Source organism: Camelina sativa, chromosome 18 (genome assembly GCF_000633955.1).
Source record: "Camelina sativa cultivar DH55 chromosome 18, Cs, whole genome shotgun sequence".
NCBI classification, from domain to species: Eukaryota; Viridiplantae; Streptophyta; class Magnoliopsida; order Brassicales; family Brassicaceae; genus Camelina; species Camelina sativa.
The window spans coordinates 2,430,604-2,446,123 of NC_025702.1; the positions used below are offsets into that span (position 1 = coordinate 2,430,604).

At 38.4% G+C, this 15,520-nt stretch overlaps 5 protein-coding genes across 8 annotated transcripts; 4 read left to right on the forward strand and 1 right to left on the reverse strand.

The window, feature by feature from the left end:
• On the forward strand, positions 3,483-5,769 carry LOC104763079 (zinc finger BED domain-containing protein RICESLEEPER 2-like). The gene is made up of 2 exons (XM_010486495.1): positions 3,483-5,652; positions 5,744-5,769. Exons 1-2 carry the CDS (start codon positions 3,483-3,485, stop codon positions 5,767-5,769), a joined length of 2,196 nt encoding a protein of 731 aa, XP_010484797.1.
• Positions 6,282-8,370, reverse strand: LOC104760327 (protein ROOT PRIMORDIUM DEFECTIVE 1-like). The gene has a single exon (XM_010483228.2). It carries the CDS (start codon positions 8,284-8,286, stop codon positions 7,009-7,011), a length of 1,278 nt encoding a protein of 425 aa, XP_010481530.1. The 5' UTR covers positions 8,287-8,370; the 3' UTR covers positions 6,282-7,008.
• On the forward strand, positions 8,522-9,775 carry LOC109130532 (AAA-ATPase At5g17740-like). Of its 2 annotated transcripts, none has more exons than XM_019240167.1 (2): positions 8,522-8,813; positions 8,983-9,775. In XM_019240167.1, exon 2 carries the CDS (start codon positions 9,054-9,056, stop codon positions 9,564-9,566), a length of 513 nt encoding a protein of 170 aa, XP_019095712.1. In that variant the 5' UTR covers positions 8,522-8,813; positions 8,983-9,053; the 3' UTR covers positions 9,567-9,775. The 2 variants fall into 2 exon arrangements, with proteins under 2 accessions (XP_019095712.1, XP_019095711.1); XM_019240166.1 differs by having other exon boundaries at positions 8,526-8,813; positions 9,045-9,775.
• LOC104760328 (probable LRR receptor-like serine/threonine-protein kinase At5g45780) lies at positions 9,953-13,028 on the forward strand. Of its 3 annotated transcripts, none has more exons than XM_019240158.1 (11): positions 9,953-10,309; positions 10,398-10,533; positions 10,637-10,708; positions 10,800-10,943; positions 11,035-11,106; positions 11,202-11,261; positions 11,340-11,425; positions 11,500-11,646; positions 11,738-12,076; positions 12,164-12,543; positions 12,665-13,028. In XM_019240158.1, the coding sequence occupies exons 1-11, from the start codon at positions 10,270-10,272 to the stop codon at positions 12,956-12,958; spliced, it is 1,770 nt and encodes a 589-aa protein (XP_019095703.1). In that variant the 5' UTR covers positions 9,953-10,269; the 3' UTR covers positions 12,959-13,028. The 3 variants fall into 3 exon arrangements, with proteins under 3 accessions (XP_019095703.1, XP_010481531.1, XP_010481532.1); XM_010483229.2 differs by having other exon boundaries at positions 9,957-10,309; positions 12,152-12,543; XM_010483230.2 differs by having other exon boundaries at positions 9,959-10,309; positions 11,340-11,413; positions 12,152-12,543.
• LOC104760329 (60S ribosomal protein L11-1) lies at positions 13,356-14,987 on the forward strand. The gene is made up of 5 exons (XM_010483232.2): positions 13,356-13,453; positions 13,544-13,651; positions 13,804-13,846; positions 13,943-14,138; positions 14,629-14,987. The coding sequence occupies exons 1-5, from the start codon at positions 13,451-13,453 to the stop codon at positions 14,825-14,827; spliced, it is 549 nt and encodes a 182-aa protein (XP_010481534.1). The 5' UTR covers positions 13,356-13,450; the 3' UTR covers positions 14,828-14,987.

The window sequence follows — 15,520 nt, forward strand, 5'->3', positions numbered from 1 at the left end:
CAAATTCCAGATTCACGTCCGTCTAATTTAATCGAAATGAAAGTGGATATTTCGAAGGCATTTGACTCAGTCCAGTGGTCTTTCCTGTTAATGTCTTAAGAGCTCTGAATCTCCCTCCTGCATTTATTCATTGGATCTCGCTATGCGTCACTACGGCTTCTTTCTCGATCCAAGTAAATGGTGATCTCGCTGGTTATTTTCGCAGTGCTAGGGGACTGCGTCAGGGCTGCTCACTTTCACCATATTTATTCGTCATCTGCATGAATGTGCTTTCCAAGATGTTGGACAAAGCAGCAGGCTCACAAGACATTGGCTACCACCCGCGGTGTAAAAATCTGCGTTTAACACACCTTTGCTTTGATGATGATCTCATGATCTTAGCTGATGGGAAAATAAGATCAGTGGATGGTATAGTCCAAGTTTTGAATCTTTTTGCTAGGAGATCTGGTCTAATGATAAGTATGGAAAAAATGACTTTGTATCTTGGGGGTGTTTCACCAGATGATTGTGAGTTAATGGGAACTCGTTATAGTTTTGGTTTGGGCCAACTCCCTGTTCGATATCTTGGTCTCCCTTTAATAATAAGAAGACTCACTGTTGTGGATCTTTCCCCTCTGTTTGATCAAATTTGTGGCCGAGTTAGTACGTGGACCTCACGGTCTCTCCTATGCGGGTCGTCTAAGCCTAATACGTTCTGTGTTATGGAGCACGACAACCTTATGGATGAGTGCTTTTCGGTTACCGAGGGCAAGCATTCGGGAGCTAGATGGTATATCTTCTGATTTCTTATGGTCCGGACCGGACCTGAACACAAAGAAAGCAAAAATGTCATAGTCTGAAGTGTGTAAAACCAAGAATGAAGGTGGACTAGGGCTGCAGTCTTTGAAGGAAACAAATGATGTCAGTTGTTTAAAATTGATTTGGCGTTTTGTCTCTCGAGGGACATCTTTGTGGGTCAAATGGTCACAAATGAACTTATTTAAGGGTGGGTGCTTCTGGTCAGTTAAACCTGTATCGCTATCAGGCTCCTGGATGTGGAGGAAGTTGTTGAAGTATAGAGAACTAGCAAAAACTTTTGTTAAAGTGCGGGTGAACAATGGGGCTCTTACATCTTTCTGGTATGATAATTGGTCGACTCAAGGATATTTTCTGGACAAAGTAACCACGAGGCATGATTGATTTGGGTATTAGAGGAAACATGACGCTTCAGGCTGCGTGGTATCAACGAAGGAGGCGAGTTCACCGATTAGCTTTGTTAAATGATATTGAGGATGCTCTGAATCATGTGTATCAGACTAGAACACCTTCTCAACCGGATGTTGTCTTATGGCGAGGTAAAGGAGATTTGTATAAGGCAACTTTCTCTACTAAGGACACCTAGAATCATATAAGGACAGCTTCTAACCAAGTAGCATGGCATAAAAGTGTTTGGTTTGCTCATGCTACACCCAAATATTCTTTTTGCACTTGGCTTGCAGTGCACAATCGGTTATCAACAGGGGATCGTATGGTCGCTTGGCGTAATGGTTGTCGGGTGAGCTGTGTTTTCTGCTCTACTCCGGTGGAGACAAGAGACCATTTGTTTTTCTCCTGTCCCTACACCTCTGCAGTTTGGTCAGGATTTGCAAAAAACCTCTATCAGGCTCGATTTGCCACCTCTTGGTTATTGCTGCTTGCTTTTCTTTCGGAGTCTCATGCTGATCGAGTACATGTTTTTTTACTCCGCTATACCTTCCAACTCACGGTCTACGCTGTCTGGCGGGAGCGCAATGCTAGGCGCCATGGGGAGGCACCCACACCTGAGATAACTCTTCTTGGCTGGATTGATAAGCACGTTAGAGCTCAACTACTTGCTATTGAGCGATTGGGAGATCGTAGATATGCTATGGGTCTTCAGCAATGGTTTGCGACAAAACACTAGAAGATTGTCTATACTCTATGTCAACTTTAAACTTTTTTCCAGCAAATTTTTCTCTAAAAAGCAGATGTAAAACGATATTTTTTTTTGAATATAATTTAACATTTGTTCAAAAAAAAAAAAAAAATTGTCTTTTATTAATGTAAGACTGTTTTTGCTTTGACGAATGATGTTGTGTTACCTCTTTTCTAAGTTCTAACTATTACTATGAAACAGCTTGGAAAGGAACGTTGTGATCCTCTTTACGGTTGATCTCGATGATGACTCAGATCTTATTGATGAAGATTCTGTTTTAACAGAAGACTTGAAGAACTGCTGGTAGTTAAAGACAACCACGTTACTGACTTTGGACCTTTGATATATATATACTGATCCTTTTATATGCATACATATATATCACCATTGTGAAGTCCTGTAGATCCTTTTAGTTTTAAGAATACACTTCATTGAATTCAATGTAACTTTTTCATCCTCTTTGGTTATCTGTCTGAAGAGAACAATACCTAATAATGATCTGACAAATTGATCTAAAAACAAGAGACAGCAAAATGTAATACAATATCTTTCTCACCTGTTCTCCGGGAAAGAAACCAGTAGCCTTGGGCATATAAACCGGATCCATTAAAACCGATCCGAACCGATCCAATAAAACCGATTTGGATCGGTTTCGGATTCACTGTTAAAACCAATCAGATTCTATGTTGATTGTGATTCGGTTTTCGGTTTCAAACCGATCCGAACCGAAATCCGATCGGTTATCCGTCAAACCGAAACACACCTAGATGGCTAGATACACCGATACAAAGTTATAGTCTGTTTTCTGATTTTGTCTCGACTCGAGTCGATTGTCCTTCTCCTTCTTCCTTTAGACTGTGTGTGACTGTCCCAAACCTCTTTTGTCTCGACTCGCACTTCTCGACACACTAATTTTGCCGACTCAACGCTGGTCTCAACTCTCAATCCTAGTTTCTTTGCTTTATAAACCCCCAAATCCCAATTGTTAAACTGGAAACCCAAGGAGACCTACCTTCGCCTCTGTTAGTCGCATCAAGGAATCAATCGCAGGTATTTATGTTCTTCCCAGAATCTAAGTCGTTTAATGTTAAGAACTTAAGATGAGATCTGTTTACGGTTTCTCTTTCTCTCTTTAAGCTTCGTTTATAAGTTTCAATGTTAAGACTTAAGATGAGCTCTGTTTATGGTTGTTGAATGTTGATGTTGATGATGATTTATGAAACCTAGAGACAGAATATTTGATCTTAGGTTGTTGAATGTTGATGATGAATTATGAAACTGATTTTTCTCTGTTCTTTCTCTGTTCTTTCTCTTGTTCTGGTTTGGTATAATTTTGTTGTCTAAGCTCCTTTTGTCTCTGCAAATGTAATGTGTCTAACTGTGTAAGCTCCGTTTGTCTAATGTGGTCTGTTTTTTTCTTTGTTCTGATTATGAGTAATGTGTTCTTTGTCTCCATCCTTTTTTTTCTTTGTTCTAAGCTTTGTTTCTCTCTTTGTAAACTTGTAGATTGTTGTCTAATGTGTGTCTCTCTTTGTCTTCATTATTACAGATGGATTCTTGCTCACATCAACCCAGAAATGATGACAATGAAAAGGATGGAGAAGAAGTAGAGTCTCACGAAGCTGGTCATGAAACTGGGTACAAAAGGAAAAAACAAGCAGATGCAGATGGTTCTGCTCCTAAGGTTCAAACAAAGAAGAAGAAGGCAGCTAGGGTACAAAGGTCATTCGTATGGGATCATTTCACAAGAATCCATTGGGAAAAAGATAGATGTCGTTGTCATTATTGTACTCTCAATATGGGTTGTGCGACTCATAATGGAACTTCTTGTCTGAAAAATCATCTCCTTATCTGCAAGCAGTACAAGACATGGAAGGAAACCAGAAGTGAGACTCAAAATGTTCTCAGTCAGAGTGATGATAACGGTTTGCAGTTGGCCAGAGTTATTGAGGATGTGTTTAGAGAAGCTTCTAATGAGATGTTGGTTCTCGGTGAATTGCCACTTTCATTTATTGAAAGTTTGGCTTGGAAAAACTTCTGCAATAAGGTTAAACTCTACAAACCTCACTCTTGGAGAACTGCAACTAGGGATATTGTGGAGGCTTACGTGAAGAAGAAAGCAGAAATGATGGAGGCTATTGGTGCTACTAAGCAAAGGTTTTCTCTAACAACAGATATATGGGTTGCACCTACGACTGGAACTAGCTACATGGTCATCACAACACTTTTTATTGATGCAAGTTGGCGCCTACGCAAGATGATAATTGGATTCAAGCATGTCGCTGACCATACAAGGTCAACTATAAGTTCTGTTCTTCTTAAATGTTTGGCTGAATGGGGGATAAAGAAGATCTTCACAATCACTGTTGACAATGCCACTGCCAATTCTAATGCTATGAAGAAGTTTAAGGAAGCATTCAGCTTAGTAGGAAATGATGCAATGGTGTTTGGTGGTAAGTTCCTGCATTTACGTTGTTGTGCTCACATTATTAATTTAATTGCGAAAGATGGTTTACATGACCTTAAGGATAATGTGGAGGCTATTTGGAATGGTGTTCAATATGTTAGAGCTTCTAGTAAAAGGCTTGAAGCGTTTGAGCAGAAAGTTGAGTCAGGAAAGATGACAAGAGGGAGTTTATCATTGAACTGCAAAACAAGATGGAACTCCACTTATCTGATGTTAACAAGAGCATTGAAGTTCAGATTGGCTTTTGATAGAATGGAGGCTGAAGATAAGCTGTATAATGATTATTTCTGTGAAACCGTTGAAGGGAAAAAGAGGATTGGGCCGCCATGTAAAGATAATTGGGATGAAATTGAAAGGTTAGTAAGGTTTTTAGTCATCTTCTATAACTCTACCTTGGTAGTTTCAGCATCATCGACTGTTAGCTCTTACAAGTGTTACAATGAAATTGTAACAATAGAAAGGAATCTATCGGCATTGAGCACTAATTCTGATCTGAAGCTTAGCTTAAAGGCAGAGGCTATGAGAGATAAGTTCAATAAGTATTGGGATGGATCAAAGAAGCTAAAGAAGATGCTGATCATAGCTATTGTCTTTGATCCGAGGAACAAAATGAAGTTTGCGAGTCTTTGTTTTGATATACTCTATGGTAAAGACAATGCAGAATCTAAGGAGATTACTAAAGTAGTTAATGAGGTTCTAGTAAATCTGTTTAACGAGTATAATGCGACAACAGTTGGATCAAGCTTTCAGTCGCAAACTGCATCATCATCTCAAAGTGGACATGAGTCTCAAGGTGATCTGAATCAGAAAATGGATTTTGACAGTGATATCGAATATCAAAGGGTGGACACTATGTACAACGAGTTGGTTAATGAGATTGGTTTTCAAGATGCAAGTTCAGAGTTGGAGTTATATCTGAAGGAGAAAGTGGAAACTCCAAAGGCTAACCAGCTTGGGATAAAGTTTGATGTCTTGGGATGGTGGAGGATCAACAGTCCTAAGTATCCTATTCTAGCCTCAATAGCAAAGGATGTACTTGCTATGCAAGTGTCTTCTGTTGCATCTGAATCAGCTTTTAGCAATAGTAATAGGATTTTAGACCCATTTAGGAGTTGCTTGACTCACTACATGATTGAGGTTCTGATGTGCAGTGAACAATGGTTAAAAAGTGAGATTCTGTTGAATGAGAAAAGAGTGATTACAACTCAGCAAATGCTTGCTGAGATTGAGTTGCAGGATAGTCTTCAGAAAGGTAAGTTGTTCTATTCATTATATCCTCTTTTCAATTGTGCATTTAAGTATTACTTAGTATTAACTTTGTCTTCACTAATCTTTTTTTTCAGAGTTTGAGTCGCTATGCAAGCTGTGAAGACTGAAGATGAACGTTGAAGTTTCTGATCTGATAGAAGTCAAAAGAGGTTTGAACAAGTCTCTTTCAAATGTGAACCTTGTCTTGTTAAATAGCTTTACAAACACCCTTTTGAGTCCATTTGAATCAGGTCCCTGCATTTTATTTCTTTTTGTAATCGTTATACACAGGTGAATGATTGAACTTCTTGAAGATTGAAGAGAGTCTTTGTGTTTGAATGTTTGGAATTGTTTCTGCCTTGGTTATGTTTAGTTGTTTTCCAGTTTTCTTCAGTCCTTCTTATTGGAACTGATTTCAGTTTGAATAAGTTGAAACTTGTCAATGTTGTTATGTTTTATGGTTTGAATTTGCATAAGTTGAAACTTGAAGTCTTGGGTTGTCTAATGTTTGTTAGGTTTATGTCTTGAACTCTTGATGATTCAATGGAAATGTTTCGGATAATTCGGTTTTTACAGTATAATTCGGTTTTGAACCGGTTTTAAAACCGATTTGAATTTGTTTTCAGTTTAATGTCGGATTTTAAAAAAAAAGAAGGAAACCGATCCGAAACCGAATGGATCCGAACCGATCCGATCCGGAAAAGCTGTCGGATTCTAATCGGATTCTTTATCTCCCAAACCGAATAATCCGAAATCCAACAAAACTTAACCGATCCGATCCGAAAAACCGAATGCCCAGGGCTAGAAACTAGTCTCGAGACCAACTAAACCCTTAACCCCCAAACCCAAGTATAATCTAACCATCAGTTAGACAAGCTTCTGACTACAAAGAAGTAACTAGTTCTGGCTATCATTACCAAACCAAACCGAACCAGGGTAGATCAATGGAAGCTGAATTTGTACAGAATCCCAAGTGTCAGAGCTTAGGAGAGACCTCAAAAGCCTCTCGAAGTTTAGCACTATCATGACTCCTCTAAGTTGAACTACCAACTGCTCTATTCGCATAGCAAAATCATGCTTCCCGCTATTTCTTCAACCATCAGTCACCATATCAAAGCACCGTGATATTGAAACCAAACCCATCTCTGTCATCTCAACCAAGTCATTAGCTGCTTCCACGCATTTCCCACCACGAACGACCACACATTGTACTCAGCATTATGTAAACCGGCCTGTTTAGGCGGATGAGCCTTCACTTTCGTGTCACTCAAAAACCTAAAGGAATCATCAAAACATCCCATTCCTACACATTCCTTTAATTATCTAATTCACAAAACAACATCATTCTTCTACACTAACTTCATTTCTCTAGAATTGGTAACACCCAATCCCCATCTCTCTCTCCTTCCCAATCTTCATGAGAGCCAACCATAACATCTCTCTTTACTTCTTCACGAGCTTCATCTTCCGTTTGTAACAGCTTCCTCGAATGACGCGTCTTCAACAACACAAGATCCAGCATTTTCCTCCGCACATTGTATATAGGATTTGGCTCGATCAAATAGCCTTTGCTATAAGCTTCTCTTAGACACAAAGTCTGCGTACTTCCTTTCGTGGACACATAGAAAACCCCGGGATGCTTCAAGATTACTTCCCTCACGTTTACTTCAATTCCAAGATCCTTCCGGAAATGAGCTAATCTTTCGACTTCAACCTTTTTCTCTACCGTTAAGCTCAGAAGCTCATGGATAACTGCAACAACCCGCTTCTCGAATCTCTCTAACCCCCGAGAAATCTCCTTTCTCTCGTAAGGCTTCACATAAGGTATCCTTTGCCAATTCTTTAACTCTTCTCTGAATCCTTTCTCAATCTTGAACCCTGTTGGAAGATTGATGGGAAACGCGTAATTAGTCTCAAACTCACTCAACCATTTCTCTCTGTATTCAACTTCTCTCCACTCCTCAACTTTTGCCACACACAAACTCTTCTCATCATCACAATCTCCATCAACTAACTCCAAAGTCTCCAAATCAACTAACCTGAAATCTGAAGTATACTGAGCCAAAATCGAATCACGAAAATCCTCAGGCAATCCTAATTCCTTTCTAATCAACCTCAAAGCGTGTACACGAAGAACACCTTCTCTAGACATCAACAACAACTTCTTAATCCTCTTCACAGCATCAACCTCACACTCTCTAATCACACTCTCTTCCTCATCAATCAATACCTTCAACTTCTCAGTTACTTTACAACACAGATTCTTCCTAAAAGGATGTGTAAAGATCTCAAAAGCGTGAGGATACTTACCAACAAAAGCTCCAACATTTACATTCAAACCAACCAGATTCTTCCAACGAGACATTAGCTGCAAAGACACGAAAGGACCACGCTTTTTGCGAGACATGAGCTTAGAAATCTCGAGAACGATGTTTAGTTTCCTAATCTGAGCAATGAGTTTGTCTAACCTATGATCTCTCGTTCGGTTCTCTAACCTAGTTTGCGCTGAATCTACAGGCTTTAACCATCTTCTCTGATTGTAGCAATAAAAGGGAGATAAAGATGAAGACTTTATTGGGTTTTGATGAGTCAAAGCTTCTCTGATGCTACTGTACCTCAAAGATTTTAGAGAATTCATATCTTTTCACTGTGAATTAAGGGAAAAGGGAAACACCTTTTCAAACATGAACATCGATCACCATTTCTCTCCAAAGCCAAGAGGGCGGCGGAGAGGGACAAAGAACAACAACAAACCAAGTTCGTCTTAGAATTAAGCAAAAATTAACGAACCGAACGGTTTGCTTATTGAACCGAATGGTTTTCCTATTAAACCGAACTAAAGTGTTTCCTTATGAAAACACGAATTCGAATTGAAGCATACCCGGTACAATATATGAAATTTTCGAATCTGAACCGCACCTGAACAAAGAATTTTACAGGCTGCGAAGGAGACGACGAGTGAACTGAGTCAGTAACTCTCTCACTCTCTCAAGTCTCCAGTAAAAATGTGTTCTTGTTCTAGCCGCTAGACGACGAGAGAGGTGATTCTTGTTTCATCCCCTCTTCACTTGTTTGTTCGTCTTCGTCGTTCCCTGCGGCGTTCTCATCTCATCTCAGTCTCAGTCCCTCCTTTCTCAAATTCCTCTGTGCTCTCGGTTCGGAACGGTAATTAGCCTAATCACTCGATTCTTCTAAAGTCTTGAGCTTTAAAAGTTTTTAGCTTTTTTTTTTCCTTTGATTCTGATGGGTAGTTAGCCTAATCACTAGATTCTTCTCCCATTAAGTTCACACGTAACCTAATAAAAATGAAATTTTTTTGATCTGTCTTTGCTAGATCTGGCTAAGGGGTTTGGTTTGTTGTTATTTGCCCAATTTTGATTTGAGGGGTTTGCGCAGGAAGTGAAGATGAAAAGTTCATCTCTTTTCATGGCTGCAGCCACGGCTGGTTGTTGCGGTGCTATGCTTGCTAACTCATTCTCACCGAAAGAAAAGCTAAATGATTACATATGGGGTCTTGTTCAGAAAGCAATCACACATTTTTCTACCGATATGACTCTTGTCATAAACGAACTTTCAGGAGGTTTCTTACCTAACAAGATGTTCCATGATGCACAAGCGTATATGGCCACCAGGATCACTCTTTCCACTTCCAACAGGCTCAGAGTAGTCAAACGTAATGGAATAAGCGGACTTCTGTTGGTAGAGAACGATGCATTCGTTGACACTTTCAGGGGAATCAATATCAGATGGATCCTCCGTACTAGTGAAATCGATAGGAACACAGGAGGAGGAATATCATCACAAGTTCAATACTACGATCTCATCTTCCCCAAAAAAGAAAGGGACTTGGTCATTGAATCATACTTGCCTTTTGTCTCCCTCGAAGCTGAATCTAGTCCCTTCCTTGGTATTGTGTAGTCAGCTACCTTGGTACTTATTAGTTCCTTTTTATGTATTGTGTTTCCTAAGTCATTGTTAGGTGGGAAATATCTCAATTATGTTTTGTGATACCACCATGGATCTCTAGTTTAATTCTCTGAAGTCTAATCTAGTATAAGGACTTTAACCATCTCCTCTGAGTCTAATCTTGTGTTGTGTTTTGATGAGTAAAAAACTTGCATATACTATTATGGTTTGAGCATTGATTTTCTCAATGGTGAAATTAACATAAATCAAGTCGTTGATTGATTTGAATTTGATTGATATGATGAGGTTCAAGTGTGCGGTTGTACCATTGCTATCATAGGTTTGATTACAGAGGATCAACTCTCACTGACACTGCCAAAGTCAGACAAAAAAAACGAGTCTTTAAGAGCAGAAGACAAGGGAACAATCGTTTGACAATTTCGAGACTTTCCCGCTTCCATTTGCTAAAATCTTCAATTCTTTTTTTTACTTATTTGTCTTCTTTCCCGATTCAATTAATGCAAAAAACTTGTATTTTTAATGGTCTGCCCTATACGAAAGGGCAAAAAACAGACAATTTTAATTGCGGGGAAACAAGACAAACATTTAAGCCTTGAGATTTCTTTACTTTTTAACTCTTAGATGGAGATTGTGATAACTGTTTTTAGGAATCTGTGTTTATTATCACTACTCTGTTCTTGATTCTGTTTCTGCCATGGATAGTCTCTTATCTCCAAAGGGTGTTAACTATGAAGGTGGAATCTTTTTTTAATCAAAGATCTTTCTTTTATTTTGATTAGTGAAGAAATTTTGTAACTTTTTTCCATTTTTTTTTTGTTGTAGTTGCTGCGTTAATGTCAGTGAAGAACAAGATGAAAGATGAGAAAGAGGTTTTGTCTGGTTGGGATATAAACTCTGTTGATCCTTGTACTTGGAACATGGTTGGTTGCAGCTCCTCTGAAGGTTTTGTGGTTTCTCTGTGAGTATCAATCATTGCACACCACTTGTTCTATGAAATGTCTCTTAGAAACGTTTTTGTTGTTGCAAATTTTGAATTTGTTTTATTGGATCTCTTAATGCAGAGAGATGGCTAGTAAAGGGTTATCAGGGATAATATCAAATAGTATTGGGGAATTAACTCATCTTCATACATTGTGAGTTTAAACAATTTTGTTTGTCAATCTTGGAATTCAAGAATGTGTTGTTGTTGTATTACATCTAATGGTTTGCTTGTAATTTTTGTAGGTTACTACAGAATAATCAGTTAACCGGTCCGATTCCATCTCAGTTAGGCCAACTCTCTGAGCTTAAAACGCTTGATCTATCTGGGAACCGGTTTAGTGGAGAGATCCCAGCTACGTTAGGGTTCTTAACTCACTTAAACTACTTGTGAGTTTGGTATTAATGATTCTTGGTTTAGTGGTTAAATGTTGTAACTGTTATCTATCATCTTTTACAAGTCTCTTTTTAAGTCTTATAGGCGGCTTAGCAGGAATCTTTTATCCGGGCAAGTTCCTCACCTCGTCGCTGGCCTCTCAGGTCTTTCTTTCTTGTATGTCTTGCTCTTCTGCGGCCTCTACTTAACATTACAGTTTATCGAGATTTACTGTTTTGTATAAAGCTTCTTACACTATTGTTTTTGAATAGGGATCTATCGTTCAACAATCTTAGTGGACCAACTCCAAATATATTAGCAAAAGATTACAGGTAAAATATTCGAAAGATGCATGATTATTAGCCATTGCAATGTATGTGAAAGCTTCTTGATGAATTTTTCTGTTGTAGGATTGTAGGAAACGCATTCCTTTGTGGTCCAGCTTCCCAAGAACTTTGCTCAGATGCTACACCTGTGAGGAATGGTATGTTGAACTGTAAGTTCTCTCCGAAATTAAGCTTGTTTTATGTAGAACGTGGATTGTTTTAACGTGTGCTTTTTGATCTGCAGTGACCGGTTTGTCATCAAAGGATAATAGCAAACATCACAGCATAGTGCTCTCATTTGCATTTGGCATTGTTGTTGCCTTTATCGTCTCTCTAATGATTCTCTTCTTCTGGGTGCTTTGGCATCGATCACGTCTCTCAAGATCATATGGTACACATAACTACAGTCTCTCAAAGTCTAATATTTACAACAAATGTGTAGACGTTGCTGAAATCTGCATTTCTTTATATGGATTTCTTAGTGCAGCAAGACTACGAATTTGAAATCGGGCATCTGAAAAGGTTCAGTTTTCGCGAAATACAAACTGCAACAAGCAATTTTAGTCCAAAGAACATTTTGGGACAAGGAGGATTCGGTATGGTTTATAAAGGGTATCTCCCAAATGGAACTGTGGTAGCGGTTAAAAGATTGAAAGATCCTAACTATACAGGAGAAGTTCAGTTTCAAACCGAAGTGGAGATGATTGGCTTAGCTGTTCATCGTAACCTTTTACGTCTCTTTGGATTCTGTATGACCCCGGAAGAGAGAATGCTGGTGTACCCGTACATGCCAAATGGAAGCGTAGCTGATCGCCTGAGAGGTTTTTTCAATTTAAACATTTCTTGTTTTGTAATTCTTACGTTGAAAAAGTTCCTAAAAAGATGACATGTTTCAGACAATTATGTAGAAAAGCCGTCTTTGGATTGGAATCTGAGGATAAGCATTGCACTCGGTGCAGCTCGAGGACTTGTTTACTTGCATGAGCAATGCAATCCAAAGATTATCCACAGAGACGTCAAAGCTGCAAATATTCTACTTGATGAGAGCTTTGAAGCAATTGTTGGCGATTTTGGTCTTGCTAAGCTTTTAGACCAGAGAGATTCACATGTCACAACTGCAGTCCGAGGAACCATTGGACACATTGCTCCTGAGTACCTTTCCACTGGGCAATCCTCAGAGAAAACTGATGTTTTCGGATTCGGAGTACTAATTCTTGAACTCATAACGGGTCATAAGATGATTGATCAAGGTAACGGTCAAGTTCGAAAAGGAATGATATTGAGTTGGGTAAGTAAAAAAAGATTGAATCTTTCTGTTACATCCTTTTGAGTCATTTGCATAGAGCAAGAAACTTCCCTGGATTAGGACCAAACTTAAATTAAAACCATTGATATGTGTGTTGGTTCAGGTAAGGACGTTGAAAGCAGAGAAGAGATTTGCAGAGATGGTGGACAGAGATTTGAAGGGAGAGTTTGATGATTTGGTGTTGGAGGAAGTTGTGGAATTGGCTCTGCTTTGTACACAACCTCATCCGAATCTAAGACCAAGGATGTCTCAAGTGTTAAAGGTTCTAGAAGGTTTAGTTGAACAGTGTGAAGGAGGGTATGAAGCTAGAGGTCCAAGTGTCTCTAGGAATTACAGTAAGGGTCATGAAGATCATTCTTTTATTATTGAAGCTATTGAGCTCTCTGGACCACGTTGACACTCCAAAATGTGTATTAACTGGTTTTGTGTTTGCAAAAGAAAAAAAAAAAAAACTGGTTTTGTTGTCATTGTCATCAACTGTATATTGTTTTTCTTTTCTAAAAATAAATGAATATTTGAGGAATTAAATTGCTATTTCAATTTACACAATGTTGTTTTGTCATAAAATTGTAAAATTTAATAAACTCATTGACAAAATAAAAAAGACAAAAAGAAAAAAATTGGTTCGCCTTCGAGACCGGTTTAGAAAAACATTATAACTAAGAAGGCCCATATATGCCTAAGATTATGTTATTACCGTGGGCTTTATAACTTGGGCCTTTATAAAATCATTTTGAAAAATTCAAAAGGATAATATCGTCATTTCGTTAGTATAAGAAACCCTAAGTAGCCGACCCATATAAGTCCTCTCACTTCGCACTCAACGCTGTTTCGTTTCCGCAACTCTTCCATTGCTTCATCTCTTAGCTCGACCTTGATCTCCTTAAAAATGGTACTTCGTTATTCTCTGTAGATCGATTCGATGAAAATGTGTTATTTTTTCAATGTGTTAATGTCTTGGTTTTTTGTTTTTGTTTCTTAGGCGTCGGAGAAGAAGCTCTCGAACCCCATGAGGGACATTAAGGTTCAGAAACTTGTTCTCAACATCTCTGTTGGTGAGAGTGGTGATCGTCTCACCCGTGCCTCTAAGGTAATACCAATTGAAAAAGATCTATACTTTACGATTACCCATCACTTTAATGTGTCTAAATCAATGGAGAATAGATTATACTATCTTGGATACAACTGAGGAAATGTTTAGGGTTAAGTTATGAAATGTTTGTTTTGGTCATTTATGAGTAGGTGTTGGAACAGCTCAGTGGTCAAACCCCTGTCTTCTCCAAGGGTATGTTCAATGCTAAGTCTCTCTGATTTAAGTTTATGTGATATGTGTTTGTGTTATCTATTGAGTCTGATGTATGTTGTGATTTTTGTGAAACAGCAAGGTACACTGTTAGGTCTTTTGGTATTAGGCGAAATGAGAAGATTGCGTGCTATGTGACTGTGAGAGGTGAGAAGGCTATGCAGCTTCTTGAGAGTGGTTTGAAGGTTAAGGAGTATGAGCTTCTTAGGAGGAACTTCAGTGACACTGGTTGTTTTGGATTCGGTATCCAAGAGCACATTGATCTTGGAATCAAGTAAGTTTTCTCTTCATTTTGGAAAAAATAAAAGTTTCCTTGAATTAGATTTTGGTACTATGTAGACGAGTATTTCAGTTGCATCGAATAACTAGTCTCCAAACTTAGGGTTTTGGTGCAGTTTAGTCATATTGATAGGTTTCAAAATGATGCAGGATGAAGACTTCATTTGTGTTTGTTGAATGTTAGATTTATCTTTGATTTACTCTGGCCTTTCTGGAATGGTAAGTTTGAAATGGATACTAGATGTGCCCGTTACGTGTCTTTCTGTAGAAATTTATGTTTGAGCTTGATAGTGAAGAGTTATTGTTAGTCTTTAAATGTAAGATTTGGATTTAGTATAAGATGAATGTTTTACTGGTTTTGATTTTGAATCTGATTAAAATTTAACCCTTTACTGGTTTCTGTGGAATGTTAGGTTTGGGTTTGATACAAGTTGAACTGTTTACCAGTTTCTGTTATTCTCATCTGTTTTATTTTGTGTAAATAGGTATGATCCTTCCACCGGTATCTACGGAATGGACTTTTACGTTGTCCTTGAACGCCCAGGATACCGTGTGGCTCGTCGCCGTAGGTGCAAGGCTCGTGTTGGTATTCAACACAGAGTAACCAAGGATGATGCCATGAAATGGTTCCAGGTCAAGTATGAAGGAGTAATTCTCAACAAGTCTCAGAACATCACTGGTTAAGAAAAGTGTTTTGATTGTTAAAGGGTTCTGTTGATCCTAGCTTGTTTTTTAAGTTATCAGCGTTGGACGTGAAAGAATTTCTTGTAGTAAAACCTTTTTTGACATGAGTTTGGTAGTTACTAAATTTTCCAAGAACCTTGAAGATATAATTTTTCTTTTATTTGATGTCAAAGCAGCTCCTTTGAATTCACTTCCCCTTCAGAACTGCAACTTGCATGTTTCACAATAGGAACCTAATTTTGTGTTAAGAATTGTAGCTAAATTTTAATTTGTGCGAGTAAAACTGTCTCGAGGTCTGTAGGAACCTCAAGTGAAGAACACACAAGAACAGAGTTATTTGAGCAAATGCTATTGGTTTGAGAAACCCTACATCTCAGCTTATGCTTGTCAATCAACAAGATTTAGTAATCAAGTTGCAACTTCGATCTAACTAGAAAGAAATTGATAAAGCTCAATACAACGAGAACAACAAAACGCAATGCAATTATGCGGTTACCCGATTTTGTTATAGGCTTAAGCGTTGTATAATCTCAACCGCCTGATCCTTTCGACATGAACCAAGTTCTAAAATTAGTCCTCGTGTTGCATCTCAGTTAGGCCTTCAATTTACCAAGATTACTTCAAACCAAGTTCACACTCACATTTTCTTAACGACTAATTTGGGTTTTAATTTTTAAACCTCCAAACGATTTC

Excerpts from the sequence above, each read along its gene's own strand:
- LOC104760329 (XM_010483232.2), top strand. Across the intron at positions 13,652-13,803 it reads GTCTCACCCGTGCCTCTAAG|GTGTTGGAACAGCTCAGTGG; the intron begins GTAATACCAATT and ends ATTTATGAGTAG. Across the intron at positions 13,847-13,942 it reads AACCCCTGTCTTCTCCAAGG|CAAGGTACACTGTTAGGTCT; the intron begins GTATGTTCAATG and ends TTTGTGAAACAG.
- LOC104763079 (XM_010486495.1), top strand. The coding sequence starts at position 3,483 with ATGGATTCTTGCTCACATCAACCCAGAAATGATGACAATGAAAAGGAT. Across the intron at positions 5,653-5,743 it reads GCAGGATAGTCTTCAGAAAG|AGTTTGAGTCGCTATGCAAG; the intron begins GTAAGTTGTTCT and ends CTTTTTTTTCAG.
- LOC104760328 (XM_010483229.2), top strand. The coding sequence starts at position 10,270 with ATGGATAGTCTCTTATCTCCAAAGGGTGTTAACTATGAAG. Across the intron at positions 10,944-11,034 it reads TTAACTCACTTAAACTACTT|GCGGCTTAGCAGGAATCTTT; the intron begins GTGAGTTTGGTA and ends TAAGTCTTATAG. Across the intron at positions 12,077-12,151 it reads CGTAGCTGATCGCCTGAGAG|ACAATTATGTAGAAAAGCCG; the intron begins GTTTTTTCAATT and ends GACATGTTTCAG.
- LOC104760327 (XM_010483228.2), bottom strand. The coding sequence starts at position 8,286 with ATGAATTCTCTAAAATCTTTGAGGTACAGTAGCATCAGAGAAGCTTTG.
- LOC109130532 (XM_019240167.1), top strand. The coding sequence starts at position 9,054 with ATGAAAAGTTCATCTCTTTTCATGGCTGCAGCCACGGCTGGTTGTTGC.